Source organism: Tetrao urogallus (assembly GCF_951394365.1).
Source record: "Tetrao urogallus genome assembly, chromosome: 8".
In the NCBI taxonomy this organism is placed as follows: domain Eukaryota; kingdom Metazoa; phylum Chordata; class Aves; order Galliformes; family Phasianidae; genus Tetrao; species Tetrao urogallus.
This window is the reverse complement of record NC_136821.1, coordinates 9,479,837-9,503,952: the sequence shown is the minus strand read 5'-3', so window position 1 is coordinate 9,503,952 and position 24,116 is coordinate 9,479,837. Positions and strand designations below refer to the sequence as shown.

Sequence of the window (24,116 nt, the reverse complement as noted above, 5' to 3'; positions counted from 1 at the left end):
AGATACAGCCAGAGTTTCCTGAGTTTTAGTTCTGGGTTCAAGTTATCTTCTCTCTTATCTTAACTGCATAGCCTTGAACGTATTGGTCCGTGAAGTAGGAACTTCACAAAGTTTCAGAAACTGTATTAGCTAATATTTTCATTCCCTAAAGATAGAATTTTTCTTTTAATCATAGTTATGCTATATTAGTCTAAAATATAGATCCATGTAATAGTAAACACTGATAAGACCTCTCATTCTGGGGGAAATAGCTCTTTAAAGCTGCCATTCCCATTGCTACACTGGGAGCACTGCATAAGAAACTGGCCATATACCATGTCATCTGACCTTAGAAAAAGCACTTGATAAAAGCTCCTCATTATAAATGTACCATTTTACCATTTAGTGAGTCCAGGAGAAGAACGGTAATTCCAAAACAAAATCTAAATGAAAAGCAAGTACCTGATAAGCTAATAGATGATCTTCAATATAGAAAGAATGGCTGGAAATGCTGCCTTATTAATGATCTGTTAGTCTGAGTTTTAATCAAATGCACAGTATGTACTTTTGCTTGAAGACTTCTTTTTAACTCCATTGTCAAGACAGAATTGACTTCTTCCAGAAGTGATTAATCACATCCAATTTTGTGGTTATGTCTCCTTATTTCTCCTTTTTCCTGTTTTTACAACATTTGTAATTTAGTTCAGAAACTGCATCTGGAGAAGCAAACATCTCTGGGATCACAGATTAGTTTAGATTTTGCTTCCCACTGGAGACTTGTGGAAAGGAGCTGCATGTCCCTTCCAAGATCCAATTAAAGAGCAGGTATGTAGGAAAGTAATGAACAACTTTACCCATAGGAAGAATGTCTGGAAGTTCTACTTTGTTAATGAACTGTTAGACTAGGAATCAAATACACTGGCAGTACATGCTCTTTCCTTAGGGTTGCTTTCTTCTCAGGGCAGACCCCAGTTGCTATATCACCTCACACTTACCAGGCTTACTGGAAATCTCAGTTTCTTCTTAAGTTCCAGAACAGTCTCCCCAGCCATTTTGTGGTGTCAGATGGTGTATGGTAGGTGACAGGAAAATAGGATCAGCTGAAAACGTTTCCTGGGGTTTTCATTTAGGAATGAATTCTATAGAAAGCTTCATCTCTGTAGTTTTATGGACTGTTAAATTGCATCTGTGTTATATTAGTATTGGTAACACTTTTCTGATGACTTGTTGGGCGCTACCAATTATAAGAGTAAGGCATGCATTTTCATTAGGTAAAATCAACTCAGTACCCTTCAGAAAGAGGCCACTTGGAGATGTACCTGCTCAAACTTTGACAGCAGGCCTGGAAATGCTTCTATTAGTGAATGCAATGCTAATTTTTCTCTTTTTAAAATGCGTCTTTCTATATTCCCCTGGCACTGGCAGTATAAATCAAATAAATGCATCCGATGCATTACTGGTGCAAAGTTGTCTTCATCTCCATTCTTGTACTTATAAAATTGGTGTCAAGCCAGGGTTTCCAGAAGATGAAGTCCATGCTGACAGTATAGTGCTCGCTTTGCCCACTAAGATGTAATTGACTTACAATTGGTTTTACAAATGAAAACACATTTTTGCCGTTTTTTTTTTTTTTTTTTTGTGGGAAGACATACATGCACAAAAGATCTTCAACTGTGTTCATGCTGCCATGAAAAAATGCCAAAAATCAGATGTGTAATTAGAGATTCTGTTAAATGTCTAATTCCCTCACCTGTGAACATTTTTTGGCACAATAGTCCTTGCTTTTTTTCTTCTTTTTCTCATTTTCCTGGCCAGGAATTAAGTTCCATTTCAAAGGAAATTGTCAAAGATATTTTGCGGTGTTTTTTGTTCTTTGTCTAAGTCCAGCATAAAAAAGCAGTTCCTTCTGCTTTTGTTGTTGTGTGAAATATTTTAAAGCATCATATTAGAAACTGGTTCATTTAACATCTAATTAACCATGGCAAAACTCTTTAAGATCTTTCAGGACGAAAGATGGTGTAATCGGTTATGGCAGTACTGTTATAAAGTAGGTTTGTTCTTCTTGTCTGAAAATTAGTGGATGGGGCAAATTATGTTTTATATCAGGGAGGTACAAATGTTGTTCAAGTTCTAAGCTGATGATAAAGTGTATTAGTTAAATGGGGTAGAATGAAGAGCAAAGTATGAAATAACAGGATGTTTTTGGTGTAGTTAAAGTAATTGGAAACTAATATATCTATCTGGTCATTTTATCAGTGATCTGAATTGACTTGTCAAGCTGTTAGTTCTTCCTAACTTATAGATGCCTTCTGTGAAAATGGTAGGGTGTCATCTGTGGGTTCTTCCAGGCTACAGATGACTTCAGCAGAGTCTGAATGTACTGGCAATACACATCTGTTCTGCAAACAGACTCAATCAAGAAATTTATCTCAAAACAGAAAACTACATCAGAATACTACTCTGTCTATGGATCTATTCACTTTTCCATAAGACTTTTCCATAATTCTCTGACTTCAAAGAACATCTTATTACAGAACAAAGAGATTTATGCATTATGTAAATCATCAGGGACTTAAGAAGGAAATCGTTAAGATGGAAATGTGCATTCACTGTATCTGCTGTTACTCACAAATGAAAGGCAGATATCAACGTCTTAATTCACTACAGTAACCATGGAAAGAGATGCAAGAGGTCAACTGGAGCAGGAAAAGGCCTGCCTGGCCTGCAGGCTGCTGCTTCACACATCCTTTCCTAGTTCTTGTTTAAGGATTGCGATCCTCCTCCAGCAAATCAGTCAAGTGTACACGTATCTCTATCTGCATCCAACAAGTGTAAGCATGTGCTTCATGCACCATCATAATTGCTTAATCAAGCTCCTTATATTGTGAGGAACAGCTATAAAAACAGGAACCAGATGGAAGATATTTTTATCAGGCAGTCCGTAAGATTAAAGAAACACAGTCACTGTGTGTTGACGTCCTTTAAAAACACAGCACCAGGATATGGCTGCATCCATGCAGCATCCTCACAGTATGGTAGCACAGGCAGCACCCACTGTCAGAAACTCCGTGTCAATCTCACCTCTTTATTTTCTGACATCAGTAGCCAATGTAAACTTGCTTGACTGACAAAAACACATCATCAGTGATTTTAAGATAGCATCAGGAGCACTGCAACAGTAAGTTAAGAATCTGTAATTACAGAAAACGTAGGAATAGTCAGTTATTTTAAGAGTTGTGAACTTTGTGGGTGATTTTAATGTGCTTTGAGTTGGCAGTGTCATTCTTTTAGGCTCCCAGTGTAATATTCTTATTACCTTCAAATGGTAGGAAAAAGTCTGGGTCTGTGTGAGCTTTGTTTTGTATACTGTTTGTAAAGCATGCCATAGCAACAGACACCTTTTAATCTGTTTTCCTTAGTTATAACATAAAGCATTTAAAACTATTTATTAGGCTATTGCTCCTGTGAGTTCTGTATCAAATCCAAAATAATTGTGAGTTTGCAAACTTCCCCACTCTAGGCTTCTAGTACAAGTTGTCTGATTATGCTGTGATCAGTGCTTTTAACCCACACATTAACAAAAGATAAAAAATATGTTATTATAATTGAAATCTTATAGATTTGGTCAGGTACCTCTCTTGTCCTGATTGACAGCCTGAGTTGTACAGCAGAGTCATCAAAATGGATGCGAGGTTTTGTGAATAATTTAAGGCTTTGACAAATGTTTTATCCACAGGCTAGGTGGCAAAATGAACAGCAAGGAAATAGTTAAAAATCCTGATATTTAGGCAGTCAGAACTGGCTTTTTATTTAATACCCCAGTAAGATAGAGGGGACAAATTCACTGTTCTAGGCTCATTGTTTCTTTCCACTGGCTGCAGACTCAGCAAGACAAATGTGCATTGGTTTATATTGTCAAGGCTATCTTTGCAAGCAGATGGGCTGGAAATCTAATTAAAAAACCAAAAGCTTTGATTCTGGCAAAAATAGCAAAATCTGTGGGACAACCCTAAATCCTCTGAATTAAATGGATGTTCTGTGTCAATGCAGTTCTATTGTCTCACTTTATAAATAAAATATGAAGGCTCTACTTTCACATAGACTCATAAACGTGCTCATTTATGAGTTTAATAAAGCATGTGTATTCAGTGCAATTAGATAAGCGTATGTATAAAGTAATAAATGCCCCCCTGTAAAATCAGCACACGTGTAATGGAGAATATAGCCCAGCATGGACAAATCAGCACATGCTTAGATTATTAAGTGCTCTCTGAAGCTTCTGTGAATTAACCATGAAGCAGCCCTGACTATTTTCTATTTTTGGGGGGTTGGACTCGATGATCTCTGGAGGTCCCTTCCAATCCCTACAATTCTGTGATTCTGTGATTCTGTGATTTTCAGCTTATAATTCTCCTGCAATTATTTATCCTATCTGTGCCTGAAAATATCATAAATATTATTCAACAGGATAATTCATTTTTCTCAGTAAGGAAAAAATATTGTAAGAAACATTTTACAGCTGAAAAAGCTAAGGCAGAGTTGAGCTACAACATAGAGATACTAGCAGGTGGCAGTCAACCCCAAACTAGGACCCTTGTCCAGGACTGCAGTGCTCTAGCTGGATATTAAAAAGGAATAAACAGTGAAGTGATAACTGTAAGGAAGCTACCTGCAGTTCTTTGTCTTTTCTTAATGTGTTAGAGTTACACTAGGCAGGCTTTTCTTGTAGTGGGTGTTGTGTCCCTTGTGAGCATCAGCTACAGTCTTGTGGAGTGGCTGTGAAATGCTTTCTGCTCTTTCTTAACACTTGTTACCCCGAGGCTGTGACAATGGCTGTGCATCTTGCTACAGAAACCTGCTATTTTATGCCCATTCTTACACACAGTGTTATATTGCATTGGCTTAACGTGCAGATAGGGAAACCATTAGGCTGGTGGGGAAAGGTGGCTTGTGAGAAACCTTTGGTGCATCTCTTCCAGACCAAGCAAGCCAGTCGATACTAGGACAAATATCTGCAAGTGCAGTGCTCCGTGAATCTACTCTGCAATTTTTATTGTCATGGGCTGACTGATATCTACAGTAAAGAGTTTTCTGACTAGTAGACTCCCATCATTCCTAACCTGGCATACATTACTTTGTCAATATAATTTTCAGGTCTGGCAGCAGGAAAGTCACCACATGGTGTATGCAGTTTCTGACATGAGTAGGATGATGCACATTTACATGTGGCACTTGATGGATTTGCCTGTGGATTTTTATTCTGCTTTTGACCGAGAAGCAATATAGCTTAATAGTGGGCATGCAGCTAAAATGGAGCAATTACTTTTCAGAACGTTTATCTGAACCTACTTTAGTTGATAAAACAGTTGTTCAGGGGTTTTTCCAACTAGGGGTGACTGATAGGAAGAGGTGTTGGTGGAGAACAGAAATTATTAAGGGTTATGGTGGAAATTCAGGATAATAAGGAGCATTTTCATAGAGGGCTGCATGGAACAGCCTTGAAACTATGCTGCTGTGATGTCAACGTGGGAGTTCCCATCAGGATGAGAAAGTGCCTTATCACAATAGACTGTAAAATTTTGGGGAAAGCACACAGGCATCTATGGCACACGGCATCCTACAGTCTGAGGCCTGATAAATGAAAAAAATACTTCATGTGCTCTTGGGAAGATGACAGACTGTTAGCTCAGAAATTCAGGTGAGGCCTGTAAGACACATAGCCAAGACACACTGCTAATTTTTGGCTTTGTTATTCAGCTGCTGGATTCTTCTGCGCTTTCCAGAAGATTTTTGGATGCAGCTTTCACACTGTGGGGGCCAACAGTGTCTTTTGGGTGTCCTACTCCTTTTGAAGTACTGAGCTATCAATTTGTTTGTGCTCAGTTAGCATCATTTCGATCTATTTATGTCACCACTCAAGTAATAAATGATGCCTCATGTCAAGTAGCTTCATTAGCAAGGCTTAGTCCTTCTTGCTAAGAAACTCAGAAAAAATCAGACCTGAGCTAGATGGTTTGAAGTTGCGCTGTAAATAACATATAAGTATCCACTGTCTCTTGAGAGCTCTGCAAAATTGACTTTTTATTCTCTGTGCCATTGTAGTTGTTATTGCAAAGAATGTGTAAAGTCTGCTGTGTAGAGGAGTGCACACATTTTGATTTTACAAGCATAGCTTTTCACACAGGTTGATTCTGCAGCCTCAAAGCAAACCCTTCTGCATGTAATACCCCACGCACTCAATCCTCACCCAGTCTGGCACAGCAGGAAGTATCTATCTGATAAGTGAACTATTTTGGTATAAATCACTGTGACTACAAAGATGTGCTTTGTTCGTATGCGGGTGGAGCTCAAAAGAAATGAGTGCCACTAGATTTATTGGTCATGGCAACTCCCCATTGTGCAACCTGGGGAAAATGGAGACATCAACTTTTAACCATACGTTTCCAGAAAGACCTCAAATTCTCACGCACTGTACTGGCAAAGCAGACTCATTGCAGGGACCACAAAGTTTGTGGGTTCTAGCATTCAACCTTTTCTCCTAAGGGATGCACCTGAATTCAGCACGTGCCCTTAAATAAAACAAGTACATGGACTCTGGCCAAAATCCTGTAACCCTCAAACAATGGCTGTATCACTTCTGTTAGGCAATTCGTGGGCTGAACTCTGCAAATAGGTAGAAGCTAGATACTTACTTCTAGAAGAATCTGTCTGCTCTTTGGAACTGCAGGTTTTAAAAGAGAAAAAAAATCTCAAGGCATCAGAAATTTCTCAACAAAAAATACCTCCAAAATATTTGATTGACAAAGATTATTTTTTTTTTTGAGGAAATTCTGCTTTTTTTCTATTTATGGTCTGTTTGGAAGCTGTGGAACAAAAAGAAAAATAAGACGTTTCACCTGAAAAGGCCCAAACAGAATATAAAGCCCTGTTATACATTTTAAGCACACTTTCATGAAAACATACAACCTTAATGAAACATCTTATTTTGGATCAAAGTGCATTTTCTCACCTCACCCTCATTCCTTACTTCAGTCACAGCTCTTCACTACATGGATGTACATTGCTCTCCTGTAGTGCCAGGAGCAGCACACGGTGACTGATGAGTGCTTTACTGCACAAAATGTCAATACTACTTAGAGACAGTGATTTTAGTATCTTTGAAGAGCATTTTTTCCTATTCTCATCTGTGAGCTCAATTGAGCCCTGGATCAAGTATGTTATTCCCAGAGTGCTTATACCTGCTGACTTCAGTACAGAACTTGGCACGGTGTCTGTCTATGGACATATATTGGATTTCACCAGGTGCTGCTGTCTGTTGCCTAAATCTACATTAATCATTCTTTGAACATAATACACATGAATCAAACATGCTTGCAGGCTTGTTTGTACTATAAGAGGTCTTTCCACTGTGGATAACTCTGCCTTCCACGTGTTTCAATGAAATGTATGTATTTGCAATCTGGATACTTTCCATTCTGGGGTAACTATGTTTTACTGTGGTGACAAATTCCTGGAGCTGCTGCTGCTCTCCGTTAACTTACTTTTTAAGTAACTGATGTCTTGAAATGATAAATCAGGAACTTAAGTCAAAGAGCCCTGAGTACTCATCACCCAGTTCGAGTGTACTTTACCTTATATAAAAATCTGGCAGTGTTGTACACTAAATGTTATAGTGACTGTGCATGAAGTGGACTTTATGGTCTCCTTGCCTTAACTATGAAAGTACTTAAAATACAGGCATAAAGTTGTTGGGTTTTTTTTGTTGTTTTTGTTTGTTTGTTTGTTTGTTTGTTTGTTTTGTTTTGTTTTTTAAATTAAATCTGACTCATTTGGCTGCACCAAGCATAACCACATATTTATTTCTCACCAGGAGTCCAATGAATTTGAATCTCCAAATATATTCTTCAATAGATCTGTTTGCCCAAACCTTTTAAAAAATAGTGCATTTATCTTTCAGTGCAACTATAATATTTTTTTCCAGCAGATAACATATCATTTTCATTTAGTAAATCATTTTTTGTTTTGTTTCTGATAACCCAAATATAAGACTTCAAAAGGCTCAAGAGAGAGCTGAGTGGTACTTACTTTCTGAATATTTCTTTGTTGTAGTAACAAATCTTTAAATGTAGCCCAGCATCAACAAAACCAAAGCCTTGATTAATTTTGTATTTATCTCAGCAGCTGTTTCATGGAAGGCCTGCCAAATATTGATCCAAATGTAGTAGACATGCAACAACAAAAGGGGAAGGGGGTAAAAATGGGTTTGTATGCAGGCATCATTTACTAGCAGAAAGTTAATAGGAATGTGAAAAATCCTAATATTCATCCTCCAGCTTTGGCTTTAATAGCTGCAATCATGTATTCTTGGACACAGCTGTGTTTTATATCTTTGCTATTTGAATAAAGATGGAAAACTTCTCAAATAATATTTATTTGCTCAATTAAATAAGAATATGAATGCCTGCAGAGATCTGGTCCAGTCTGTGATGACAGAGATGTACATTTTTGATTTCTGCCTGGATAGGAAACAACACAGGGTGACCCTGCTGAATCCTGACAGATTCTCCTGGCAGAGGACCTGAACCTGTTGTAGAGACACTGGATCTTATATAATCACGGTTAAATATTGGGAAAAGATTGTCTTGCATCAAGGTGTGTTTCCCAGCTTACAGCATTATACAGAAGAATCATTCTGACTTCAGAACTGTTCCTTTAGAAGGAAAAAAACAAAATACCAGCATGTTACTTTCAAGCTACTTGCTTGAGAATAGCAGAAGCACTCTTTCTGGCACCAGTAAGCTTCTGCCAAAATATTTTTTTTCTGCTTTTCTATTCCCTCCTGTTGACAAGTGTCCAAAACTAGGGGTTGAATGTGGACATTGTGCAGCCCAGGCATCTGCATTCTAGTGCCATTTGCAGTCACATCTCATGTCCCCTAAGAGCAATGGCTGGAAACCAGAGACAGGAGCTTTGTCTCTGACCGGACCTCACCGGCTCCAAGTCTCTTTACAAGATGTCACTGAAATTTCTCTGCGATGCTGCTTTATGTCCAGCTTCAGCCAATGTGAAACTGCCTTTTTTGAAAAAGAGAGTGAGTATTTCCTTTTTGAAGCTGCAAGAGAAGAAACAAATTTAGGTCACAGTAAGGAACAAAGGATTGATTGGAAATGGGGGCTGGATTAATGTTTCTCTTCTAGTTACAAAAAAAGCATTGTGAAACCAAGTAAGAAAACATAAAAGGAAAAATTTAGGCTGAAGCCTGTCTACCTACCGACTTCTAGGTAGCTGAACTTGTCTGGTGGGAGCTTTCCTGGAATTGTTATCCAGAGTAATGGTGCTCTCAGGATGTGCCTTTCCCCACTGCTGGTTGATGCACCACCATGTAAGAGGATGTGAGGATCAGCAGGCATCCTGGGATCTGTGTGCAGATGGACTGCTCCAGCACACCCGACAACAACAGCCACTGGGGGATGTGGGACACCACTGGTGGCGGTGTGAGCGCTCAGGAACTAATTGGAATGATAACTGGAAAGCTAATTGGAATGATGAGCATGATACAATTTTTTGAGAAGTATTAAATGTCCAATATTTTAATAAATAATGCGGGTTCAAGAGTGCTTCATAAATAAGTCTATAAGAAAGGACTATCTTGTCCTCCAAATTCACTGAAAGCATATTAACAAAGCAGATAACTATTTCTGTTGGCAAGATGATCTTCAGGCTCAACTTGGTAGTGAAGAACCAAACAATTACAGCCAGTAAGTGACACTGATTACAAACATCCCCAGCCAGCTTCATTTTCAAGCTGTGTAAACAAACCGCAGACAAGATGGATAAACAATTGCAGTAGATAAAACATGTTAACACTTTAGTTACTGAAGTGATCCTCAGCATACTGAAACTAGCCAGGAGAGTTAGTTTGGTCCCAGTATGAGATGAGGCCTCAGAGAGGTTGTCACATACTAATTTTTCTCCTCTTCCTCTCCCTTTTCCACCCTCAGCTAGTGAATCAATTGACTGATTACAGCCACATTTGTCAATAGAATGTTGATCTCAAAAATAATTAAGCTCCTGCAGATTTTGTACTTACAAATTGATGCTTGTCAAGCTACTTGTAATGCTGAGAGTGTCTCCTGACAAGGTTACACTGACCCTCCTTTAAGGAGATCTCACTCTCACTGTTAACAAATCATATTCTGAATGAGATGCCATATATGTCAGATCTGTGGTTTCAGTGGCCCAACAGGCGTGCTAAATGTGTTGCTTTTTCATTAACTCGTGACTGCAAAATGGGAATGGAGATACTGTGTTATTTCAGCTAATCAAGTGCTGAAGCTTCTAAATGCCAGAAGCTTTGGCCAAATTGCAAGGATGAAAAATACATATAATCAATGATAGTTTTTTCAAAGATTAATCAGAAAGCATGAAGTGCTCAATATTGTTTGGTACCCAAGCAAGCCAGCTCTTGCCAAAGAAAACACAATTTAGAATGTGCCTGAATTAAAGAGGAAATTTGAGAAAATAACCTTGTGAAAGCACCCTAGAAACCAAAATAGAGGGGTTTATTTTGACAAAATTATCACATCTACTTTTGAGTTTTGGATTTATTCTTTTAAAAAATTTTTAAAAACCAAACACACACACACAAAAACACCAACAAACATGTCATAAGTATTGTTTTTACAAATATTCCCAGATATTTTTAGTAAACTTGGAAGGTAGTCTCAGTCTTTGTTTAAAAGCAGTGTAGCAATTGAAATGACTCATCACCTATCAGACATTTTGTGCTCACTGCTGCAAATCAAGTCCAGATGAGCACAGTCAAAAGGCTGATGGATTGTCCAAATACCTTCATCTGAGCGTTTTCTCCAGTTTCTGGTCAAATATCGATACCGGAAAAAATTAAACACCACAATCAACATTAATTGCCATCCTGAAATGATTGCTTGTGCATAATAGATATGTGGATTGCTGCAGCCTCCTGAGAGTTGGGGATAAGGCGTGTCTTGCTTGGACAGTGCAAAGGAAGTTTGATTGCTGCTGATGCTTTTCCCGATCAATTGCTAAACTAGGGAGGGTTTCAGTTGTTGCTTTTAAACAATAAATTTAATAAGCATGGCTAGACTATTCAAAAGGAACCTAGGGTCATTTCCTCTACATATTGAGGTAACTGATGAAAAATAACTGACTGTCAAGGATGACAAATGTTCACAGATTACCCTGACTCTCCAGAATTTATGGATGTTTTGTTGTCTACAAATGAGGCTTGTTTTAGAGCCCTGTCAATGGCTGTCGGTACTAGGGTACTACAACTTGAATATTGTCATTTTCAATGTGTGTCTTTTTAAAACTGCAAGATGTCCCCACATTTATGTAAGCCTTTCACATCCACATTCAGTTGTGCTTTTACAAATTGTTTTTAAATATTTTATGGAATTATTTGGATTTGCACGACTACTTTCTCAAAACATTTTTTTTTTCAAATTAATGCTAAGCAGCTGAAGTCTGTGTAGGTACCTGGAGGCAAACTCTTTAGAAAAACACAGCATGGTAGATGATTTCTGCCCTAAGGAGCTTACTATCTAAATAAATACTTAAACACTTATCTCCTTTTTCTTTGTTTGCCTACTGGATCTCTGTGTCAAATGTTTGAAGAAAAATCAGTCATTCAGTATAACAAGGTTCGGTGAATTGGCAGAAGTTGCTGAAGACCCCATAAAACTCTGCAAGAAAAAACAACACAGAACCCCTATTCAGGTCCTTTCTGATTCGGTTCTTTGTCTCCGCTGTAGTTCCAAAGGGCAAGAGGTAGTAGCAACACCAACAAAGCTTCTTTGACAGCATTTTTTGGCATTAGTTATGGCAGGATCAGATGTCTGACCTTTCAGCACTAGGTAAAAGGAGAATAAAAAGATCTGTATTCCTAACAGTGTTTGGAGGTGCCTGGTCTGCCTCGTGTTTCTTTGCACAGAGTGTTGTATATAGCATGCCTTGAGTGTGCCAATAAGGTGGAGGACCAAGTACACTGGCTGTGACCGCTTGCTCCTGGCACTGAATGGAGGCTGCAGAATTTAGGGACTTCCCTTAACATGGCAAAAAACCCTTTGCTGTGAGGCAGTCAGTGCAGAAATGTTTTTACATCTCAGTGAGCTCACCAAGGGCTTTCATTTTAGATGTTAATCTAAATGTTAATCTAGTGTGCCTTCTATGAAAAATACTCCATCTTTGACTTAGAGAGCTTTACAGAGTTGTTTTAGTGAGATATGTGTGATCTAGATTGTACCAGCAGGAAGTGTTCAAGGATTCAAAGAGGTAGAATATAGTGAAAATATGTGTGTGCACTGAGAGTCTTTATATAGAGTCTAAACAGAGCATTATGATTGTGCATTATAAGCATGCTTAATAATATCTGTCTTCAGCATATTTTGGATTCTCTCTAATGATATCCATATCAACATTTGCTATTTTTAAGTATCTGACATAAGCCTTTATGTCTACGTATACCTTTATGAAGCTATTTGTAATGACGGCCAGTTTGCAGAAAGGCCAAGTGTGCTTTATTCATGTGCTGAAGAGAATCTCTTGTTCTGTACCTCCCTGTTACATTCATTATACGAAATAGATTCATGTTCTGCCATGTTCCTCTTCTTTGGTTTGTAGCGTCCTTTCTTCTTTCTACAGTTCTTTTCTTTCTGCATCTTCTTGTTACGGCTGTGTTGTGACTGGATTGTGATCAGCAATTAGGCCATGCTGCCTTTTTTTAGTGCTTTGGCAGTGACTTTTAGTCATTAACATCCCAATAATATTAGTGGGGGTTGAGAGTTTGTGTTTTATGCAATTGCCCAGGGCCCACAGGAGACACCTTGGCTCTCTGAGCTCAGTGCCATGCATAGCAGGTGTATTGGCTGGGCATTCAGAGGAGTCAACACTGGCCAGTTCTAATCTAATGTTTGGATGCTGCAGATGGAGGATGACACTTTTAAGCCATACCCCTTTTTCTGAGAAACTGTACTATGTCCCTGGAAAAGCTATTCAGAAAGCTGCCCAGATTTGACTTGAATCTACATGTTCTTTCATCTTTTCTCTTCTCTTGTGAATAAAAAAGGGAAGGCATGTGGCAAGATGGTGCTGTGGTGCTCTTGTTCCATGCACATTGAGGATGAGGCTAGACAGCCATCTTTAATGTTTGAGAAGCAAGGAGAACAGGCTGGCAGAAAATTAAGGCGGCAGACATAAAAAGCCCAGCAACATTTGGAAGATCGATCAGGAGGGAAAAGGGCCTCAATTTTAGCAGTGCACATAGTGAGTCGCAAGGACCTTCCTTTCACAGAATGATTGGCAAGCACTTTTCTGGAAATTGCACATTTTTAAAAAGCCCATAGTGGGGCCTCTAAAAATGAAAGCACCCAAATATATGAGCAGTCAGCAATGTTAAGGCACAGGATACTGCTTGCTGGCTTTGATTGTGAATTAAATTCAACAGATTGAAAGCAAAATCTGTTGCACACATATATATTCAGGTACTATATAGATAGATTTGATTCTGATTTGGATTGTGTGAAACTACAGGTGATTTCAGTGAAAATTTGAATTGCCTGTCCTTAGGAAATATGAGATTAAAATGTATACACTTCATGTAGATTAGATTATGGCAAAACTCTTAAAAGTGATAACCTCAATGCTGTACACTTTTGCATTTTATTTTGAAGTATATCATCCCTTGCTTTGCTCTGCAGCACTGAATGATAGCAAGATAAGTTAAACCTCATTGTGACTGCCCTCAGTATTAATTATGTTGACATGCTTTTATTCCTACAGCGAAGATGTCTGTAAACGAGGATTCACTGTTATTATTGATATGCGGGGATCAAAATGGGATTTGATCAAGCCTCTCCTAAAGACCCTTCAAGAAGCCTTTCCTGCCGAGATTCATGTTGCCCTGATTATAAAACCTGATAATTTCTGGCAGAAGCAGAAGACAAACTTTGGCAGTTCCAAGTTCATCTTTGAGGTGAGAGCCATGTGAGGGACGTATGGCAAAGCATTATTCCTCATAAAAAATGAGTGGGGTGCTTGTTTCACTTTGGTGATGTTCACATCCATGGGTCACATTGGTGAGGGTTTTTCTGTGATTTTTATTTTTGATGGTGTTGCATTTAGCCTTTCGTGTGCTTATTTTAGGAAAAACAAACAATAAACAAACAAAAAACTCCAAACAAACAAGCACCAAATGAATCAAAATAGTAAAGACAAAGTTCTCTAGTTGATAATGTATGGGTATGAGTTTGTTAGCTGATCTCAATGCAACTTCAGTTAAAAGCTCTTTTAATAAAAAACAAACATTGAGATTAAATTTGTCTATATATTGTCACCACTTTAGTTTAATTGAGATTTACAGTTCAGGGCTAACAAAAACAATTCTTGTTAATGATAAGTTGCCTCAGGCAGGCTCTCTGATAGGTAACCAATATACAACACTGCATAATTAAAGAGTTTTTTACTCACTTTGCCATTGATGAAGACAAACCAGCTGTGTTCTCTTAATGCTTTTTAGCATTCTGGGAACTTCAGCTTCTTACACAAAGAAAAGCAAAGCTCAGGCATGTGAAGAGCTTATATGTCAATCATGCCCAGCTATTAATTAATCATGTTTGGTTTTTTTATTTTGCTGATAAACAAGTATATATTTGGCTCTCTTACTCAGACCCTGAATATGCAGCTCTGAAGCTCAGTCCTGTAGATCCACTGCAATACAGCCTCCACTATCCATGAGCTTCTGTTTTAAAGGGTTCCTGTGGTTGCTACTGCTTATCAGTAAGCCCTGTGGCAGCTCTTGCTCTCTACATAAGAACTGTGAATACCAAATAAGCATCACAGGTTAATATGACTCACATTTATTTAATTTGTGTGGGGCAGCACGCATGCACCCTCTTTTCACAATCCTGGTACTTTCCCACAGCTCTGATCAAACACAAGGTACTCAGCAGGAGGTGAGTGCAGTGGAAGGCAATGGAAGTCTCTGTTGAATCACCCCATCTACAAACTAAACAGTTGCCAGTGTCTGTTTTTTTAGCCAACTTCTGCTTCTGAGCTTAATGAAAGCATTATGCCTGTGCCAGGACAGAGCATGGCCATGGTGGAGGCTAATGATCTGGACACTGTATTGTGAACCTCTGGCAGAATGATTCTGCGTTACAGTCTGGAAAGAGAAACATGCCCTGCAGTTCATCAGACATGGAATAATAAGAAAAAAAGGACAAGGTTTGGTTCACCTATGCAGATTCCAGAATGCCCTGCCATTTTGAGGAATGGGTCGGGCTGCTTAGTTAGCATTAATCCAGGGGTGCTTTCAAGATTCTTTTATTTCTCCTGCCATAGGCTTTAATAGTGGGCAGTGCTCTTTAAAGTGAATTTTAGAAGAAAGATGGGTGATCCCTGAGTTACTTTTACTTTGTCTTACCACTTACCTGCCTAACTAAGATTGTTTTCATGAGAATCTCCTCAGAGAAACAAATCTGAGTGAAGAAATGTGCTACAGAAATCTCCTAATGAAAAGCCTTTCTGCTCTATTGTCATGCCAAATTCTCAGCATGGTAAGAGCAATGCTTGCATTAGCTTGAAGAACTGCAGGGGAAATGCCAGGTACTGGCCACAGAGAGATACTTTTCTCGTCAGGCAGTTAAAATCTAAGCTTAATTCTTTTCAAGGAGTTACTGTCTGGAGGTTTAGAATTTTGAGATCCCTCTGAAGCTGCATGTTTACTTTTCCATAGTTTGGCTCTTCCCTTTTCACCAAACCAAAGAACAGTGAAAGCTTTTTCTAAAATAATCTTTCTGCTGAGCATGTATTCAATAGAATTCTAGAATTCCCATCTTAATACGTTGCAGAATGCCTGATAGTTTCAGATGGATAAAAATTGGAAGAAAAACCTATTATTAACTTAAAACCAGTGGGAAGTCTGTTCTTTTGGACACAGATCAGGATAATGGACAGACATTAAGTATTTTTCTTTACAGATGACATTTACAAGATTTCTGTGATTATTGGGTGCATCCACCTCTGAAGAGCACAAACTCTGACATTTCTTAGAGGCCTGATTTTGTGGGAGTAGATGTGCAGCCACTGGTGAATACTGCAGTTCTTTAAGGGCTACCAACTTGGGTGTTAAATGACAGCACAGAAAATCTATAATAACATTTGAAACTTTATGCTCATATTTCAGAAAAAAAAAATTGATTTGTCTAAAATAAATGGGAACAAACATCAGTTGTTAGATCCTTAAACTGAAAGTAGCTTTCCCGACACCCATTGCATTTCTTTATCTCTGATTACTGAGTCTAAATGAATTAAAACCATCTCTCATTGATTGTGTATGATTCATGGACTCGTGAGCCATTCTTTCTATTAGCAATAAATTCTAATTGTTAATACTTCGGTGACATTTCACTTTTGCATTGATTTTGGCTTAATTGAATTAGAAATTACTAATGTGAAAGAGCTCTGCCTGTGGCAAAAGCGAACTGGAATGATTTGGAAGAGAAAAAAAAAAGCCAGCATATTGTGTGTTTTGGCAGTTCACAATACCTACTTTAAGTGCCCAAAATGTTTGCTGCAGTACAGCCACTAGCCTGAATGCAACGTAAGCCACAGAACCATTTAATACCATTTACCTGTTTTATAAACAGGTAATTAATGGGAACATTTTCAATCCGTTCATTCTTTAAAGTTAAACATAGTCCACAGTATCTTTTGCAATGTTGTTGCAATTATGTACTGTTGAGGAAAATAATCCTCTCATGCTATTTGTGGGTTACACCATTATTTCTGGTCACAGTCACTAATTCAAATGCTGTCGTTGTCTCTTCCTTAGACAAGTATGGTATCTGTTGAAGGCCTGGCAAAACTTGTAGATCCATCGCAACTGACAGATGAGTTTGAAGGATCCTTGGATTACAACCACGATGAATGGATAGAGCTGCGTGTCTCCTTGGAAGAGTTTTTCAACAGTGCCATCCATTTATTATCAAGGCTGGAGGACCTCCAGGAGATGTTGGCTAGGAAGGAGTTTCCAGTTGACGTTGAGGGCTCCAGGAGGCTGATTGATGAGCACACACAGCTTAAGAAAAAAGTGATTAAGGCTCCTGTGGAGGAACTGGACCGTGAGGGTCAGAGGTTGTTACAGTGCATAAGGTGCAGCGATGGTTTTTCTGGTAGGAACTGCATTCCTGGAAGTGCGGATTTTCAAAGTCTTGTGCCAAAGATTACCAGCCTTTTAGACAAGCTGCATTCTACCCGGCAACACTTACATCAGATGTGGCATGTCCGCAAGTTGAAACTAGACCAGTGCTTTCAACTTCGACTTTTTGAACAAGATGCTGAGAAGGTAGGGAATATGCTTTTTCTTCTTACTTTTACCTAAACTATCACAACTGCGCTGTGACCACTTTTTCTATAATTAGCCACATGAGGTATTGATCACAGGTGTAAATCTCGTGTTGTTAGCAGATGTACTTCATATGACTCGTAAACCAAATTGACTGAACTAATTGTTGGATGTAGCATGCATAATGACATCCATAAAATAACCTGTCTATATCACTTCTGATGAAAATTAATCTGCTCTTTTTTTTGTGTGTCACAGTGGGTACATTTGGTACACATCAGTACAAGAATCAGTATTTTTTAACTTTCTGTTACTAAATTTATGAATATATTTACCTACATTACAGCGCCTAATGAAGAATGATTTTAAGGTTTGATTCATTATGATTATTGCTTCTTGTGCTTCTTGCTCTATGATTATTGCACTTCTTGTGAGTCTGTAGGAAATTTGTCATTTAAATCCTCCTAATTGTTATCCCAAACTACGTGTTCAGTTTCCCTTTGCTAGGAAGCCGCATCAGGTTGCAACTGGTAAAATCTTTACCAATGGAACTGAGTACCAAGGACATGGCCACTTAGTTCCTGCCGCAGGAGATCTGAGAATGTGTTTGCATTGAACGTATAAACAGACCAAGAGAAAGCGTTCTGAAATGATGATAGGGTTCAAAACTCACCGTGGCTGTTTTGCATTAAACAGCACATAAGGATGGCATTTCAGTTCATACCTGACACTGAATCAGTGGCCAAGATTTCTGTTCATCATCACAAGACCTAACTTGAAAACTTTTGAACATTAAATTATCCACAGAGACTGCAATGTGACTTGGTCATTCTTAGACATTTGTAATGCAGCGTATCAGCCTGGAAAGCACATAGTTGGTTGCAAAATGAAATACGGTGCACAAAAGAACATAGAGCAGAACCACTGGTGAATAACATGGCTTTAGGAAGCTGTACTTTAGCAAGTGTGCTGTATTGCTGCAGCTACCTCCCCATCCCCTCTCTCCTTAGGAGATACTCATTTGGGAACCTGTAGCAGATAGGAAGTTCTCTACAAGCAAAACATAGAAATTTGTCTCACTTGTTGGAAAGACTGGATGAAAAACAGAGTTCCAAAACAAGGTTTCATGCACAACAACCCCTTCAAATTTCAGCAATGCACAATAACGCAATCTTCCTACTACTGTTCATCTTCTCTTTGCCACTGGAAGCATTTGCAGGTCCCAGTTTCAGTGAATTTATTTTAGAAAACTATGCCATGCTGGAATCTTGGCAGTTTCTCCTTTTCAACACAGAAGTACTTGGCATCCTATTAGGTGGTTTGGGAGAAGTCCTTACTTCACATTTGAAATTCTAGGCCACAGAACTAGGATATTCTTAGCGAAAGGTATTGAGCTCTTGGACTCTTGTTTATCTAGTCTGTACATCCATCACAAGTCCCAGTCTCTACATCTTCACTTAATGTATGAGCCTGTCATTTTACTGTTGTGTCTGTCCGGGCCCAGGAGGGACAGCAAAAGAAATGCAGATATCATCTGATGGCACATTCTGTAGAGTATGATCTGTTTAATCAATTTATATTAATATTAATTGTAAATTAATATTATTTTTAAATGTCAGGGATAAGAACATTGTGGAAGCAAATACAATCCTCAGTAGCACAGAGAAAGGCACAGGTCACTGGTTTTCAAGGCATCTATGAAATATTTCTAAAGGATTCTGTGGCTGAAAAGGCTCCATCATTGTGTAATCAATCCTCCTATTGGGAAAACCTTGAATTCGGATGAGACTCTAAAATCAGAATCACTGTAGTACCACTCAAGAATGCATAATAGTAGTTTTTCTTCAAAATGCTACAATTTCTTTTTCCTCTCCCTTTTCCTTGCACATGACTTGCTATAAGCAGATTGATGATGACTATACTGTCTTTCCCAGTGGTGGCTGCAGTTCAGTCAGCTTGGATTTGTAATTTCTTTGGGATTTTTCAGATGACGAGTGCTTATTAACAGAAGTTTTTATTCTTCTAATGATGATTTCTTGCTGATATTATTAACCTTTTCAGCTGAAAGCTCTTGGATAGAAACAGTTTTCATGAAGTTCTTGTTGCCCAATATCACTGTATGTTGTTGAAGTTTCCAAAATACTTTTTCCTGTCTCCTGAACAAGGACAAATGGTTGGTGTGATACAAGCCTGAGCAGTGCGACAGCTGGGTTCACTTTGTGTCTTATTGGAAGGTTATGTGTAAGGTTTAGGCAAGTCAGAAGGTAGGTGAGACTTCTGACGTGAGGACAGAAGCAGTGAGAACATGATTCCTGCTTTCTTCATACTGGCTGTCTCGAGCAATTCCCAATTGACAAAACTGGCATTTTGGTCTTCTAGATACCTCTCATTCACCTGCCTCTCATAATTAAACATACTATTACTTTGGCCTTTCTTAATAGCTCACTTTATCTTTCCTTGTCTACTTCTGCTGTTATATATACTCTCAAATATACTCTCAAATCAGTATTTTTAATCTTTCCAGTTTGTGAAATTCACCCTAACATTCTTGCAGAGAAGGCTGCAGACCCTTTTACTTTGCATTTCACATAGGTAGACTGTTATGTAGGTAAAATATTAATGTACTTATTCTCCTTTCGCAGATCTCTTTGAAGTAGTCTGACCATCTGAGACTGGAAAGTACACGTCTCATAAAAAGTTCAGAGCAAAATCCAGACTGAGAGCTGTCTCCACTGTATAAATATCCACCACAGTCTGTCTGTATTGAATTTTAAAGTTTCCTGGTACCTCCATTTTCTCACTTGAACTCTCTACAGAGCCAGGATGGTCTTCGTCTCCTGGGGAGAGGCACAGCTCTCACCCTTCAGCCTGGATATGTCATTTAGTGCTAATCAAATGACAACTCTAATACTCCATAAAAGCTCAAACTCCAACATAAAATTCTGAATATAAATAAGGTTTTAAGGCCTTTTAAAATATTCTGTATACTCACTGGGTGTTATTTTAGGAAACCAGTCCCAGTAAGGTGAAAATGGACAAGGACTTTCCATTTTCTGGACACCTCTGATTTTAAAAATTTCAGCTGTCCTCATTGCCTGAAAAATTCTTAAAAATAAGATGGAAAAAAAGGGGGGAGGAGGGAGCACAAGATGGAAAAACACACAGCATGTTCATGTAGGCTCCTTCTTAAACCATGATGTTCACAGCAAATCAGTTCACTTTTTTTTTTTTTTTTTCTCTGTAGAGCCTCTCTGTAGGAACTTTTATAAATGACAGTCAGTGGCTGGACAAATGGATTATTCAAACTACAAGTATTACAGCTTACAGAAGGTCTATCAGTAAATAAAAGGAGGGGGCAGCAGCAGTCACACTCCAGGCTTCTCCCACTCAAACCAGTGGGAGAGAGACACCTTTGGCATTTTCTTATCTTGTGCTGGGGCAGAAGGAAAGGCAAAGCTGGGTTCCGCCACAGGCACAGGCAGCACAGAAATGGAATCACCAGCTGGAGGCTGGGAGCTCCCTGAAGCTCAAGCCAGCAAGCAGGTCAGCCATGGGGAGCTTTGGCAGAGTGGTGCAAGGAAGTTCACATGCTGTGCAGTGCTGACTGTGAAGATCTGCTGATAAATAACACATTTCAGCTGTGAGTGCAGCTCCAACCCTCACTGCTCAACAAATTCATTCCCCACCAGATAATATACGTACATACATATATATGTACATAATTTTGAAACTAGAACTGAGCCTTCACTGTGTTTTTACTGGGTAACAAGGAAAATATTTTAGCAATCAGTAATATGAATAAATGTAGTCCAGTCCAAACTGATTACTGCATAAAACAAAAAACCACAATGAACGTAGATCCAACTATTGTAACTATCCGAGAAATGTTAATTGGTTGGTTGAAATTTGGACAGGGAGAAGAATTCAGGCAACAGTCCACATGTTTTGTGCTTGAATAAATACCAAAAAAAGACAAAAAATTATTTCTACAATCTGGGCTTTCCAGCCCTTCTGGAAATCATTTGTAACTGGCATCCAAATTCACTTTTGTAGGAATTTCCCCATCATTTTGAGTTTGTTCCATATCAATTTTACTACCCCTGCATGTATGTGAATGAAAAACAGTTATGGTATAATCAGTGTTGTCCACATTAAATATGTGCAACGTTGTCATCAGTTGGACTGAACTTAGGATCTCTATGGCAAACCTGTAACACTAACACTATAGCAAAGAAAGAGGAGGCTGTTCTTTCTGATCAGGGTCAGCCTCTAACGAGCACCAGAGGAGAACCTGCATGGTCATGTGTACCCCATCTCCTCTTCTCCTTGCTGCCTTCCCGCAGAATCCATAGAACAGACTCCAATGGGAGTCTGGCAATGGGGGTGGAAAATGCAATGAGTGAATTTCACTGGAAGCTTGTGGTGGGAGAAACATTTTGTTTGGATAGGGCCAGCTTTTTGGAAAGTCTAGTGGCAAACCACTGGCCACATCAAGTCTTCAGTGGGCAGCAAAGCAGCAGGCTTGCACTCAAAACCTCCTGCCTCATCCATATTAAATCTTTCTTTGAAAAGCACAGCCCTGCCTATTGCACCACGGCTGTTGCACCCATTTTGCAGAATTTGTGACCAATATTGGAGGATGGGAATTTTTTAGTAAGTATCAGTGATTAGAATGTGATAAAATTCCTCACGAGCAGTACTTCTTTAAGGCTTTCCCTCTGACCAGTCTGCTTAAATAAGGGAATAGTAAGAGCTGCTCTACCAGATTGTCTCTATTCGACTCAGTCTCCATGCAGTCAAATAAATAATGGGGCATTTGATTCCTGAAGGAGAAAACACCGCTGAGCAGGATATTCATTTGCAGTTAATCTGAAGTACTAGGTAAAGTTCCTGGTTCAAAGTCAAACTTAACACCATACAGAATCTAAAAAAACACAGAGAACCTCTAGCTCCATGATAAAGCTAATGAGAGACTATCCAGTGAGTATCTGATCTGAGTATTAGAACCATGCTTACACCATTATTGGACTATTGCACCTACTAAAAGTTTAGGTTTCTCAGAATGAATGAAAGCTCAAAAAGCTGCTTGTTGTCTAAAAAGATGCAGGATAATTTTAATGGAAAAACAGAATGCAAAATGTATAAACTATCCATTCGGTTAGGTAAAGAAAAGTGGTAGTAAGAAAGCAATGTGGATATTTTGCTGTTTTAGAGAAGTGTATTTGTGACTGCATGATACATATCGACATTAACCGTTTCATATATTACTTCCTTTTATACTGCTCTCCAAAATTATGATGCTACATATTCTGTAATAAAATGCATTACAAATCTGATGATATGATCCTTCTAGCTAATAGGATGCAGTTTATTTTATTACAGTCCATTAAGCAGAGGAATTGTAACTGCTCCTTTAGTCAAGTGACTCTGTTTGGGGAAGTATTTCTAAAAAAATTGTCTTAGCTGACTTTATGGAAGAGCAGCATTAGAAAGATTAGAAAGATCAATATTTTCACCTCCTTCCTTATAGCCTTTCATCTCTTTTTTTCCTTCTTCTAAACACTCTGAACTGATCCAGAAGTAGATGGCAGAACTTTCCTATTTATACTATGTCACATTAACTCTTATGGATTTATGTAATGCAAAAAGGTACAGCACCTGGGACAGACTGCTTGAACTGACATAAAATCCACTCAGTGAAGGACTACTTCACCTCTCATCTCACTGCTGGAAGCACTTGCTTTCTTTGATCTCTTCTACGTGCTTTATACACAATTACCTCAAAGATTTTGTGTGAAATGGTGGTTTAGAAATTACTGGAAAGGAGATGTGTCCCGGGGAGTGAGAGTGGGAAACCAATGAGGAAAGTACTGAGAAGCTGTCGGAGGGATCTGCCATGTGAAATTAATGCAAAGTGAGTTCTGGGATGTGGGTAATTAGGGCTGAGGAGAAGGAGTATTAAGAGGGGAAAAAATCAGAATCAGGATAATAACGAGAGCATGTCCTTAGCTTTTCACACCAAGGAGAAATATATCTGCCTCTGTGCTGTTTCACTGGGAAAGGATTTGTTATTGAATGAATGGTATTTAACTGTTAACAGTAATAATCATGCTGGTATAATAAGCATGGATTAGCAATGGATTTTTGTGTAGGATTTAGATTTCATTGAAGTTACACGAACACCGCGCTGGTGTACAGAACTCAGCGTGCCCTGGATTTTCCATCTAAGTACTTATACCATGGATATCACAACAGCGCAGTAAGTGAGCATCACAGTAAGGAGCTTTCCAGGAGATTTTGAACACGGGGGGTGTTGTTAGACCTGAGGCAAGCTCCCTAAGACTTTCTTAATAAAAGGAGTCGATAAGCTTAGTGTCTTCTGCAGAAACACTTAACTGAGAGTCTATGTCAGGCTCATTGGAGCATGCTACTTTCATTCTTAGCCCATCCTGAATGCCGGTACAAAGGATGGTGGCTTGAGGTACAGATGCTGCCTCAGAGAGGCACAAACCTGGAGTCTGTGTTTGTAAAGATGCATGTGTTTACAGGGAGCTTTGTTAGAAGAGTAATCAAGCTAAACACAACTGAAATCCCTTACATATAGCTCCATATAAAGAGTTCTCAGAGATCAAAAGGGCCTGACTTGTTGATACGTAGCCCTTTCAGCCCAAAGCAGCTGCTTCCCTGTTTATCAGGTGTAGCCACTCACTTACAGGCTAGTTTTATTTGCATCCCCTGACCTGATAGCATTTTG

General features: G+C 38.8%; 1 protein-coding gene across 1 annotated transcript in view; it reads left to right on the top strand.

The window, feature by feature from the left end:
* The window catches only part of KALRN (kalirin RhoGEF kinase), a gene marked incomplete at both ends in the record, with an annotated part of 437,411 nt that overhangs the window by 169,487 nt on the left and 243,808 nt on the right, over positions 1-24,116 (top strand). Inside the window, 2 exons of the mRNA XM_079539220.1 lie at positions 13,798-13,990; positions 16,850-17,362. Coding sequence (XP_079395346.1) covers positions 13,798-13,990; positions 16,850-17,362 — 706 coding nt within the window. The remainder of the gene's footprint in view (positions 1-13,797; positions 13,991-16,849; positions 17,363-24,116) is intronic.